Source organism: Ambystoma mexicanum, chromosome 8 (genome assembly GCF_040938575.1).
Source record: "Ambystoma mexicanum isolate Mex_15411 chromosome 8, UKY_AmexF1_1, whole genome shotgun sequence".
In the NCBI taxonomy this organism is placed as follows: domain Eukaryota; kingdom Metazoa; phylum Chordata; class Amphibia; order Caudata; family Ambystomatidae; genus Ambystoma; species Ambystoma mexicanum.
In genome coordinates, this window is record NC_090929.1 from 451,373,576 (window position 1) to 451,387,311 (window position 13,736).

Sequence of the window (13,736 nt, forward strand, 5' to 3'; positions counted from 1 at the left end):
ACCGTCAAACCTCCCCCTGTGCCAAAAGAAACCATTGCAGGAGGAACAATGTATCCTGCTAGAAGAGGTGACGCCATCGAGGTTGTGCCACACAAAGAGGTAAACAAGGGTATTTATTCAACGTACTTCCTTGTTCCAAAAAAAATATCTGACCACGCGCCCGGTACTAGACCTGCGCCCTGCAAACAAATTTGGAAAACCACAAAAATTTTGCATGACAACGCTACAAGAAGTAATCCCTCGGTTAAGAGGGGGATTACATGGCAACATTGGACATGAAAGAGGCCTATTTTCATATTTCAATGTTCCGAGCGCACAGAGGATTCTTGCCATTCAAAGTAGCAGACTAACACTATCAGTTCAAGGTGCTGCCCTTTGGAATAGCCTCGGCTCCAAGGGTGTTCACCAAGGTACTGGCGGTGGTGGCAGCGCACCTACGCAGGGAATCAATCCCAGTGTACCCCTACCTGGATGACTGGCTGATCACGGGAGAAAACTACCATCTTTGCAAAGTAAACACGCAGAGGACGATAGATCTTCTCTTCCAATTGGGTTTCTCAATAAACGAGAAAAAGTTGCGTCTAATACCAAACACATCAAAACAGTTCCTAGGAGCTGTATTGGATACAAAGACTGGCTTAGCCTACCCATCCATGGAAAGAGTGCAAAATATGCTTCAGCAGATACCCCAGTATCAAGCCGGTCTCCGGATAAGCGTACGCAAAACAATGCGCCGGCTGGGTATGATGGCATCATGCATTTACCTAGTCCCCTACACGTGCTTGCGCATGCCACCAATGCAGGAATGGTTGGCGAAATAATGGTCTCAGGCAAGTGGTCAGTGGGACGATCTAGTGGTTGTTTCGCCAACAATGGTTTAGAACTGCTGGTGGTCAAGGGAAAATCTACTCGAGGGGAAACCCTTCCACAAACCGGAAGCACAAGCAGTCGTCACAACGGACGCGTCCCTTTCCGGGTGGGGGGGGCACTACCTTCGCCACACAGCACACGGCCTATGGTCACAAGTGACTGCACATAAACGTTCTGGAGTTATTAGCAGTCCTCAAGGCCCTACAAGCCTTCGAAAAGCACCTGACGAACGTGTCGGTACAAGTCCTAACAGACAGCACCACCACAATGTTCTATCTCAACAAACGGGGAGGTACACACACTCCAAATCTGTCCAAACTGGCACAGAAAATATGGAAGTGGGCACTCAGACGTGGGATGTCCCTGTCCTCCCAACATGTTCCAGGGATACTGAACACACTAGCGGACTCTCTCAGGAGAGACCCTCTACCAGAAGAGCACGAGTGGAAACTACACACAGACGTCGTAGACCACATCTTCTCTCTTTGGGGATACCCCTCTCTAGACTTGTTCGCTACAAAAGAAAACGAGCAATGCCCAGACTTCGCGTCCAAGTCAGCCACTCCAAGGGGGAACGCCCTATGGATGAACTGGTCAGGGATATTTGCTTACGCTCCCCCCCCCCCCGACTCCATTAATCAGCAGGATAGTGAATAAAATTCACAGGGAACAGATGAGTCGTCCTGGTTGCTCCTATATGGGCGAGACAACCGTGGTTTCCACATCTGCGCAAGCTAGCGATGTGCGATCCCATCTAGCTCCCGTACCAGGTCAACCTGTTGGCTCAACACAGGGGACAACGATACATCCACAACCACACTCTTTGAACTTGGAAGCATTGTCCTGCAGTGCCGTGTCTGCTACTGAAGAAGGAGCTTGCACCTACGAACGCTCCACTGATCCTGACATGCAAAAGAATTCCTGGCGCATTAATCGCTCCCTGGCCCACATCTAGACCAGTGTCACTACAGGTAATACATACAATGCCATCCTCTTGAATAGATCGATTCTGTGCGTTGGACCATTTAGTTGTAGCCACCTTTCTTACCGGCTTTGTGCTCTTCTCTTAGGGCACGGTTTCCTAGGATCCAGCCCAGCCATACACCTATTGCGTGTGAAAGTCAACAGCTACCTACGTTTAGGTAAGCACGCGTATGCGTGTCTTTCTGACATTTTAATTTTGCACAACCAAGATGTGCCCTACTTTTACAAAGGACTAGGAGACAATACTTAGCACTCCTACTTTCATTCCCTCTCTATCAACAGGAGTCCACTGCGACCTCGATCGATGAGATATTGCTTTTCGCATTTACATCTGTGGTCTAAATCATACCCCACAGGTAAGCCGTGTCCACTAGTCATAAAAGTGAGTAAATCACTCGGTGTCTCATGTATAACTATTTGGTCAGCACTCCCTTTATTGAATCTCATTCACCTTTTTTCAGCACCTTCTGAACATCCTGACCATACTGTCCTCCCCGTCCTGACGAAGGCCATGAGAAATATGTGGCATAATCAGCGCCTATAGACGGCCGAAACACCCTGGTGTAGACCAACCTTTTTCCAACCAGTTACCAATGTTCTTTCACTGTACTGTACCGAAATACATTTTGTATATCTGTTCCAATTGTTTGTGTTTTTGACCCCTGCCGTTATGCATCGACAGAGGAAATCTGCACTCTGTTCACTGTATAAGACATATGTACAAGAAATTCTACTTGATGTCTGTTGTATTATGCAAATCTGTATTACTTTACCCTGTAACCCATGATGTTCAGCACTATACCTAAGGCAATATACAAATAGATGCTGTAAAATATAAAAACCAGTATTCGAAATATTGAGGTGTAGTACTCAATTTTTATGTGCTAAGGGTGATTGAACAGTAAGGGGGCATGCCAGTTTTACTGACCCGTTCACTTGTATTTTTGTTTACCATGAAGCCCTCCTGGGCAGATTAGGGTTTTTCCAGGAGCCCTTGTTTATAAATCCAGGAGTGAAGAGAATACATCCTCCAGTCTCTAACCCCCCCCTGCCGGGTTGGGATCTAAACGTAGTGCTAGCAAAACTCATGGGACCCCCATACGAGCCTTTGCAACAGGCTACCCTTAGAGACGTTACCTATAAAACTGCCTTCTTAGTGGCTATCACTTCCATAAGAAGCGTCAGCGAGATCCAAGCATTCTCAGTGCAGGACTCCTTCTTTGTCATCCATAAAGACAAATTGGTTTTACGGCCTCACCCTAGGTTTTCACCTAAATTTATTTCCAAGTTTCACGTGAACCAATCTATTGAGCTCCTGGCCTTCTTTCAAAAGTCAGCTAGCTCAGCTGAGGTCAAACTCCACACACTAGATGTGAGGAGAGTGATTCTCTACTACGTAGATAAGACCAAACCGCTTAGGAAAATGGATCAACTGTTTGATCCATGGCTACAGGCAGACAAGGAGAGCGTGTTTCAAAAAGAGCAATCTCCAAATGGATAGTGAAATGTATACAGTTGCTATTCATTATCAGACAAGACGCTGCCTTCTACAAGGGGCACTGGGGCTACGTTAGCATTTCTTGCAAACGTACCATTAGACAACATTTGCAGAGCAGCGACATGGAGCTCAGTTTATACCTTTACTCAGCACTACTGCATTGACACACATTCCAAAACAGATACATAGGAGGGACAAGCGGTTCTAAAACATCTATTTGCCGCTACTCCTTCTCACAACCCACCACCTTCTCATAACATTGCTCGCTAATCTATGCATAGCATGTGATCTAAGCAGATTACACAAGCATCATAAGGAATACATTACTCACCGTAATCGTATTTCTGGTGCATGTATCTGCTTAGATTCTCATGCGCCCACACTTCCTCCCCTGTGAGAAGGTGTATAGATGTTTACTTGAGCTTTCCATATATGTATGTATCTGTTTAGGAACTCTGTACTCACACTAATCCTCATGCTACCTCATGTCAGAAAAAATACAATTTGAGGGACCCACACGCGTGAGGGATCATGGGTACAGGGGACGTCACAATAGGGATAGTATTACTTCTACGCCCTATTTCGACACCCATTTTCGAGTTTCGAAAAAAACTGTAATACTCTGCAGCTTCCACTAGATGTTGGCCTATGCATAGCATGCAAATCTAAGCAGATACAAGCACCAGAAATATGATTACGTGAGTAATGTATTCCATATATGCAGTAAAATGTACCTGTCAACAAAAATAATTGCGACTAATTCTCCAACGACCAAAAGGTTTTGCAGTAATCAACCCAAACCTTCATTACAGTCAAATCATATATTAGATGCCCATCTGCTTAAATTTCTACTTTTTTGAATCCCAAATTACAATTCTTCCACAGAAAGCACGTTGGAGGCGTTATATCATGTTTCATATCTCATTTCCCTGGTTGCTGTATGCAAGGTGTGTCTGTGTCTGTGTGTGACCTCACGAAAGTATATTGAGTGAATGTTTAGAATATTTATGCATGAAGTGGCTTCCAGCGTCAGGCACTTGAGAGAAGAGAGCCTGGGTGATGGGAGCCAGTGAGTCTGCACTGTGTCTACACTGAGTCTGACTGAAGATTTTACTGATGTAACTGAATAAAGGAACTTCATTTCAACTTACCTGATCTCATTAGATGCAACATTGGTGATGGGCTGGTCAGGAACTGGACCCTGGAGTGCTGAAACCTTAAGAATAAGGAGAAAAGAAGTTACATGCTGCAGGAAGATGGCAGACTCGCTGCCCCCAAACCGACCACTCGGGACGTAAGGCAAAGGTGCCGGTGTGCTTTAAGAGTGCCTCATGGACTGTCCTAGCTGAAGAAACCGGAGAAAAACTACACTTTCAGCACTCGCATTGCTGATGAGCTGCTGGCAGAAGTCCTGCTAGCAAGAGAATAAAAGACCCTGCCCACTGGAAATAAGACGGAGGGCAAAGGCATACTTTGGACACACCCATAGGGCAGAAAAGCTACTGGCTGGAGAGGTGCTGACCAGAACTGCTCTGCCCGAAGGACCCAGGACAAAGGAATGGACTGGAAGTGCTGCTTGGAGTAGCAGTAACTGCACCCAGGACAACATCCTACAGAGCCAAAAGAGGGGCCTCTATTGCCAACAAGCACCAGAGGAGCACCCCAGAGGATACCAGTGCTAATAAGGTGTCACGGCAGCAGCTGGGGGAGTATTGAGGTGTTTACATTTTCAGGACTACCATGGAGTATGTTCTGGTGCTCTGTTTGAAGAGGAGTGCAATTTCCGCTTACCGCTCTGTCGACCTCATGCCGTGTTGATGATGGTTGCAACGCCATTGCCGTTCTGTTCCTTGGCAGACAGCGTTCGGTGCAACATGTAAAGGAGAGAGTAAAGGACCACCAGCTGTACAACTGCATGATGACGTTTTCGCTTGTTCTATTTCTGCCCCGATAGTTTACCGTGTACAGTGTCACAGATCTTTTCCCTGTAATTGCCTGGGGGGACGTATCTCAAGCGAAGGTGCTGCGTTTATGAACGGGTGACTCCGATAATTTGGTTTATTGTTCTCTCGAGTGTTGATTATTTAATTAATGACATTAACGTGGCTTGTAATAATGTTTTGCCATTTCTCAATGTGCATGCTGCCTTCTCCAGACCGTTTACTGCAGGAACTGCATATCTTAAACAGAATACGTATTTGTTGTACATGTGGGGTTTTGTAATACTTAACGTGCTTGATTGATGTTTTTTTGGAAACTTAGCATCCATTAACATTTCAAGTTTATAGTGTTTTCACATGTGTTGAATTTTACCATCTAATGCACTCAGCATTTTCTCAAAGTATCTTCTCGACCTGGAGATTTGAATGTGATTTGGCTTCTCGGCTTTCGAGTATTTTCGGGTGCGCATGTGTGTAAGTGAAGGTATGTTTCTGTTTGAGTGAGTCAGCATTACAGGGTTTAATTGGTTTCTCTCAATGTGTTATAACCTCTTTGAGGTATTGCAGCTTTAAAGTCGCCACTTCCGACAAGCACTTTTAGGAAATGTTCATGCATCACATTTCTACAAAGGATAGTTGTGTGCATGTATGTCTGCAGTGCATTGGATAAGGTGTCCTGAGAGTGTTCTGATCAGACCTACCATTTTGAGGAATTACAAGTTTTGGTGCTGCTAAATGCTGCATGGACTTTTAGGGACTAAAGGACGCACATTACATTTATTGCTCATTTGGTTTTTGTGCTGTGATTAAAATGATGGCAAAAGTGCATACAGTTGTGGGGGCAACATTAGTTGAATGCGTGGTATTAGTTTACCTCTCCCTGTCACAGTGTTTACCCTGTGGCCCTATAACTATTGCTTACTGCGTATTTACATGTCACTTAATAGTTTTTGACAAGAAATAGCGTCAGTGTTTAAGATTCTTGTTAGTAAAGTTTGTATCGCTTGCAACACAGTGCCTTGCGTGTCCCGTTTGTGTTTTTTGTGTACCATCTGCTTGTCAGTGATTGTAGTGCCTGGCAATCTGCCTTTTGTAGTGTTTAGGTACATTTGTACACTCATTTCATGGATGGCCTTCATCGCACCTTGTAATGTGGAAGACATTTTCTTTTTTGGGACTTTCCCTCTAGTGGTGTTGGAAAATGTGACAATTGAACACTCATCCGGGTCTTGTCTGACAATTTATGTGCAAGTTGAAGTTTTATCACACACCTGTGACGTACTAATTGATTTAGACTTACCCTCTGGGGCTGGCCGGGAAATGAGACCAGGATTCATCCAATGGGTCCGGGTCGAAAACTTTGTTTGCCAACAAGGTGTTTAATCACATTTTGTGACTGTTAGCCTCTCACTAGTGGTGTTGAGGAATAAGGTAGGAGAATTTACTGATTACCGAACAGCTTCCTGGCTAACAGATTTTCCTGGTCAATATGCACCTTGCAGAACGTTTGACTCAATTACAGCATTTTGTTTTGTTTTGAGGTGTTAGTAAAATTAAGGACTTTCTGTCAATGTAGTTGTGAGTGACCTTACAACCTGTGAACGGGTTGTTAACAGTATTATTGGCCCCGTCCAGCAACAACAAAAAAAAGTTTTTTGTTTCCTCCTATCAGCAGGATGGAATGTTTGTCATGTCCGTACACACGGGAAATTTGAAAGTAGGGAGATTTATTTGTATGTCCCATGGCCAAAATACCATTGTACACAGGGTTTCCACTCATCTATTACTTGAACTTTGCTTTGTTTGTGGTGGATCCTAACTTGACTGGCCATCATTTTAGGACTGGTTGTCTATTTTGTTTCCCATTTGGGAGTAGATGGTTGTAATTTCCAACTGCCAACAATTTTTATGTTGAGCAACACCGACTTGACATGTTTTTTTTCTCTAAGTGGTAAGTGTGTGTGGTGTGGCGTGGGGAACACTGAGATAAGTGTTGGTTGTTTGCGGTGAGAGTGAATGTGCTTCATCCATTGTTTATCAAAGAAGCGGAGGTGTTATGTTGTTTTATATCTCCTTCCCCATGTACCTGGATTCAAGGTGTGTGTGACCTCATGATAGAATGTTCAGTGAATGTTTCGAATGTTTATGCAAGAAGCGGCTTCAGGCAGTTGAGAGAAGAGAGCGTGGGTGGTGGGAGCCAGTGAGTCTGCACTGTGCCTACACTAAGTCTTACTGAACATTCTTACTGATGTAACTGAATAAAGGGACTTCATTTCAATTTACCTGATATCCTTAGATACAACAAGGTGCTTTTAAATGATTCCAATGCACTAAAATTCAAACCCATAATCATATTTCCAATGCAAGTCCCTCACACCAGCAGTTAGCTTCCCCTTTTGGGAGCTACTGCAGAAAGTTGAGACCTGTTCCAAACAGGGACTTTGTCTAGCAGTATCCCAAGTTATAAAATAGATTAATGCACAATGTCTCTCTTTCTCTCTCACAAACAGGGGAAAGTGTAACATCTCCCATTACTCGGACATATTTGCTGCTCGGGAGTTCAAGGCACGAATTGACTCATTTTTCTACATTTTGGGTTACAATCCAGAGACCAGGTAAGTGGGCCAGAGAAACCTGTTGATCTATCTGCCATTTGTGAAATCTGCTGCTCTAGCCAGTGAAAGCTCTAGCCTTCAATGCAAATCGGCGATGTAACGGATGATGTTAAACACGCAGCATTTGCGTAAGGAGATGCTAGTTACACCATACACTTTGGGCTAGACCCAAGCATGAACCAAGAGTTTTTCGCCGTTAAGTTTGTTAAAGTAGTAAGGGGTAAAGGTGTATTTAGGCTGTTATGCAAAGAATCAAAATGAGGTTTCATAAGCACCATTCATCCAGTCACTTATTTTGAATACTCCAACAGGCTGGGAACCCTAAATGCTTTTAATATAGAGGTCTGTTAAAACTTAATTAAAACTGAAGTACATCCAGAGCATTTTCACTCTTTCATTATTGTAATGAGAAAATGAGCCCCATTCTTTCACCATATGTCTGATAGTTTTCGGCTAAACTGCTGTTGGAGAGAAACATTTTTAGGAAAAACTCTTCAGAGAATGGCTTGAAAATCTCTCTTCCAGCTTTAGTTTCTTAATTGGTGTGCTCGTCCAGAGTAGTCTGTGTTTGTGATGTTTTTGGTAATTTTGCTTTTAGCCATTTTTTGGCTGTATTTTTAGTTTGCCCTCACTGTTGGAAGTTTTTACGGTGAGTGATGATGCACAAGTCTGTATCTCGGCGCCTATTGGCAGTGGAAGGGGACTTGTGGATAGTTGTAGTTATATAACATGACATTTGTTGACTTGCCAGTATTTTGTACAGCATTTATTGGACACTTTCTTATATTGCCTGCTGCAGTACTGTTATTTCAAAATAAAAATAAAGTTTAAAAAAAATCTTCAAAGTTTCTAAACGTTTTATTCCTAAGTCAGATCTTCCATAATAAGCAAATTTCCGACATGGTAAAAGAACATGGCAATTTAAAGACTCTTCAAAAAAGATTGAACGTGGTTAGATACTTTTTTCAGTGTGTTCTGGCTATTGGCCTTATTTCTTCCTTCATTGATGGAGGTACCAAGGCTATAGTTTACTCCCTAGTGAGGGACACCTACTTACAATTTGAAGGAAACATCAGCTGATCTCCAACAAAAAATCCCTTATTTCAAACAAAATGAGTCCCAACTAAAAAGCGGTATGATACAAGTGAAGATATTTGTCCTCAGTAGTTCAGCTGAATGTCACCTGAGACCTCCCTGACATCTAAAATAATTTTCACATCAAACTTGCGCTGGCTGCCTTCCTCTTGCCTTTCCTAAGGCCTAATGTGTAAGAAACCGCATTCGTCTGGAACCATTTCTATTTGTTGGCTTCTACAAAGCCACGGTCTAAATTTTGTCTTTGGCAAGAAAATTAATTTGTATGTGAAAAAAGCCAAAACAATGATGAAGTCCCCATCGATGGATGCTTCCTCATCTAGGTTTAAACTGAAAGGCGATTTCGATAATTGGCCTCAAACACTGTAATGTTAACCATTTTGTACCACATACAGCGCAGCTTTCGGCCAGGGGCATCTCAGCGCTACTAAAAGCTTTCACTAATGATAAAAAAGTAAACAGGCCATTTTCTCAAAATAACCGGGGTTTCCAAGAATGACAAAACTGCAAATGGTGGACAGTAGAACACAAGAAAGGACAGACCACCAATCCGTGCGTATCAAAATCTGGGGACAGAAATAAGGAATCTGTCTGTGGAATAAAGAAGGTAATGGGGGCAGAACTTGAGTTCTAAATATTCAGCTCCCACACCATGGAAAGGTCTGTGAAACATATCTCGAATAAGGCTTCCTGGTGAGCCTTGGTCGTCCAGGTATGCTGTAGGCAAACAACAAAAAATCACCAAGGCTATTATGTTACACTCCCCATCTTTAGTTTTCCAAACCAGTGCCCTGAAACCTTTTAATTTAGCGTAAAAAGATCTGGTTTTTATTTGTACCAGAATCACACATATATACACAGGGGCTTAGCAACCCGTGCTGTAGCCGCAATACCACACCATCAGCATTTTGGTGATTACACCATGCCCTGTGTTCTATGGTAAAATCAAACCCTTCAATGCTGGTTGAACACCTCAACAATTTTGGATTTTTCTCCTTCATCTGCGTTTAACCATCTCAAGGGTTGGTTGTCTGTCTGAATAATGAAAGTAGAACCATACAAGTATGGCCTAAACTTCTTCAGAGACCACACAGTGGCAAAACATTAATGTTCTATGGTTGCCCACCTTGTCTCACGGTTTTTCAGCTTCCTGCCATACCCAGTGAGATCTACTCTCACTTGAGTCTGAGTAGTAGGGTGGCCCAGTCTTGTACACCTTGGTCTTTGCTAGGCAATGGCCTTATTCTACCTCGTCCTACCTCCTGTCCAAGGTAGACCACTTTACTCTCACCAATTTGACATTTACTATCCTTTATGGTCAGATGGGCCTGTTCCAGGGTATGCAAAACATATCCTAGGTGATAAAGATGCTCTTCCCAAGTGGGAAAGTCATCCATGTATGCCATGCAGAAGTGCTCTAACCCATTCAGAACTTGATTCACCATCCTCTGAACTGTAGCACGTCAATTTGTGAGTCCAAAAGGCATAACGTTAAACTCGTAGAGGCCTCCTGTGGTGGAAAATGCAGTTCTCCTTGCCATGGTCTGTCAGAGCTATTTGCCAATAGCCTGAGGTTAGGTCAAATGTACTTAGGAACTTGGCTGAACCAAGTTTGTCCACCATCTCATCTGTCCTAGGTAAAAGTTGGACATCAGAAGTGGTGACTGCATTAAGAGCTCTATAGTCCACACATAATCTCAACCAACTCTTTGGTTCCTGCTTTTGGCACCAGTACAACTGGACTAGCCCATGGACTGGTAGATAGCTCAATAACCCCAAGATAAAGCATCTTCTTGACCTCTTCCTTTATGTGGGTTCTGACATGTTGTAACCCCTGCTTTTGACAGGGAGACTGTAACCAGTGAGAATATCATGCTGGTCCCAAGGGGTCAAGCCTGGTGTCAATGAAAACGGGGAAGCACACTGATTCAACAGAGCCTTGTACTCCTCCTGTTGTTGCAGAGTTAAATCTGAAGAGAGTTTCACTTCTTCAATTGTCTTATCTGAGGGTTGTCCCATGAGGAGATCAGGGGGCGACTCACTCTCCTCTTCCTACTCTTGATCAGGGGCTAGTAGCAAAGCTCCTAGTTCTGGTCTGGAAACATAAGCCTTCAGACGGTTAGTTTGATAGTTCTTGTCCCAAGCTATGTCCCATTTTTACTTGGGTGCATACTGCGCTCAAGAAGAAACATTTTAGTCATAACAATGACAACTGATTCAAGTACTTTCCTTCTACATGAAGGTTCACAATTACTTTAAAGGACAAGAAATGTTAACCATATGCTCATTATCTTTTCACTTTATTCGGTTTTCGTTTGTTTTGATCTTCACCACAACTATACAAACAGTATGTGAATTTCGAGGGGATTGGGTTCTCCAACGTATTCCATATCTATGACAGTAATCACCACAGCTGTGCTGCTTCGGAAATGTTTTCTGCGTCAATGCGCTGTCCTCGAGGGCCTCTGTCGAGCCGACGTCACCAGATGTTATAAGTAGGACGCACAACGTCCGTAGCCTCAGTTCCGTTTTTTCCGCAAACGTGTTCGCTTCGGAGATCTCGGCGCGCCTCGGTTCTACTGAATCCTGTTCTTTCGGTTCTTCAAACCTGTTCGTTTGAAAAATGTCATCTTCGGCTTCTTCCACCCCACGGTTGGGTTTTAAGAAGTGTCGGGTGTGAAGGTCCAAGATGTCGTTGACCGACACGCTCAATGCTTGCCTCTGGTGCCTCGAGGAGGACCACTATACGGATGACTGTGTCGACTGCCAGGCGCTTACATCAAAGGCCTTGCGGGAGCTTAAGAAGAAGCTGTCGGTGGGTAAGGTGGCCAAGCCCTGGAAGTCACAATCTTCTGGACTTTCGACGGACGATTCGAGGGGCGACTCTCCGCATAGTCGTGTGTCCTGGGGGTCTCGTTCCAGGAGTCGGTCTCACCATTCCTCTGCCTTAGAGGCACTCATGGAAGCGCTGTCACAGGTCGCCTTCCCCGTCCTCATCCGAGGATTCTGCCCGTCGGCGGGTTGCTTGTCCCAACAAGCATTCCACTCCTGAGGAATGGGATTCCTTCCGAAAGGAGATGATGGCGATTTTTCAATCGCAAGGACGCCGGCCGTGACCGTGCTAGAGACACCACTCGTCCGCCTTCGGGCTCGAGCGGTCGTCACGACCACTGTGGCGCCTTCAAGGTCCCGGTCGGACAAGGATGGTCGCTCTAGACATGCCCGTTCCAGGTCCCGGTCCTCGACGCCCTCGAGACCGCGTGAGCCTGTGAAGTCTTCAAGAAAGCAGAGTTCGTCGAAGGACTCTCTCGAGGCTCCGCCTCCGAGGAAGTCGTCGATGCCATTGGCACCCAGGCTGTCGAAGGACACGCTCGGGGCTCTGCCCTCGAGGCCTGCATCAATGCTGTCGATGTTGTCGTGCCTCGCTCGACGTCAGCGCCCATTCCGTCGATGCCCTCGACGCCTTTCAAGGCTGCTTTGTCGGAGGTATCCTGTGGTACGGTGGAACACCCCAGAAAGGCTCTGCCCAAGGCTAAGAATGTCTTTGTCCCTCGATGGAAAAAATTAGATGCACAGACCATAAACCGTCCAGCTGGATTCTGTCCTGTTGCAGTGTTGCAGATCCTGGGTTCCTGATCCTCAGTCGTGAGGACAAGAGGGAGGACCTCTGGAGGACTCCTGCGGCAACAATTTAGAGGTTGTCTGCAGCTACGGGCTCTTTTCAGATCAGCGGCACTTCGCGGTTTCTGCTGGCGGTAAACAGCACCACCAATGGGTTGGGGGCACTCGGGCTCTGGTCATCCTGCTTCTGGCAGGTCTTTAGGAGACTACCGGATCTTCTGGCCGGATTGCAGACGTTGCACTCGACTATGGATTTCTTGACCCCCGGTACTCGGGTCTTGCAGCAGCGAAGAAGTACAGCCAATCAGGGAAGATGATCCAGTGGAGTCCGTCTCGAGGTTAGTTGGTCCCACCAACCCAAGGGAAGAAGTCGTCCCTTCCGGAGCTTCTCTTGTCGATCAGAAAAAGGAGTTTCAGCACAGCAGCAGTGCTTCACTGGACAATTCAAAGGTCTAGGAGGATGCAGCAAGCTTTGTTCACGATTTCTTAGTTGGTTGTTCTTCCCAGTGGTCGACTCTGTCTCTAGTCCCAAAACCCCAGCCTTTTAAGCAGGTTTCTCCCATTCACTCTCAGCCTCGTCTGTCAGTCACACAGCAGGGTGGACAGCCAGCAGAATAAATCCCTAGAAAAAACTCACAAACAGGAAATGGTGAAAAAAATGACAGGGGCCATTTTGACAAAATGGTCACCCATGGGTGCTATACTGCAGCTGAGGATTCAGTCTGCGGTAGAAAAGCATAATGGTAGGAAAATTAAACCACTGCCGCCAGCCATTTAAAGTAGTGAGGGTAACATAAAAAATATTACATGAGAATGTAGGATAAGGGGCTACTAAGTAACCCCCCCCAGCACTCCCCATAAAATGGGGTGCGCTGGACCTACAAAGAGAAATGGTTAGCAAAGCCAATTTCACTTTACTATTATTGGGAACGGTAGTTCACACAAGAAAAGTTATTTAAACCTTATGTGAAACCGAAAGGATTTCTCTGTGACACTGCACCGAAGGCAGTGTGTCGACATACAAAAAGTATATCCCTATGGAGTTTGTCAGACTCCAAAAAACAGTTGAAACACAAAATCCAAATCAGGTCAAAATAAATGAGTGAGCAAAAT

At 44.9% G+C, this 13,736-nt stretch overlaps 1 protein-coding gene across 13 annotated transcripts in view; it reads left to right on the top strand.

The window, feature by feature from the left end:
- Window positions 1-13,736, top strand: part of RERE (arginine-glutamic acid dipeptide repeats) — a 2,107,422-nt gene that overhangs the window by 662,284 nt on the left and 1,431,402 nt on the right. For all 13 annotated transcript variants that reach the window (XM_069610039.1, XM_069610046.1, XM_069610044.1 and 10 more), the window contains exon 7: window positions 7,803-7,907. In XM_069610039.1, the coding sequence (XP_069466140.1) occupies window positions 7,803-7,907 (105 nt within the window). The remainder of the gene's footprint in view (window positions 1-7,802; window positions 7,908-13,736) is intronic.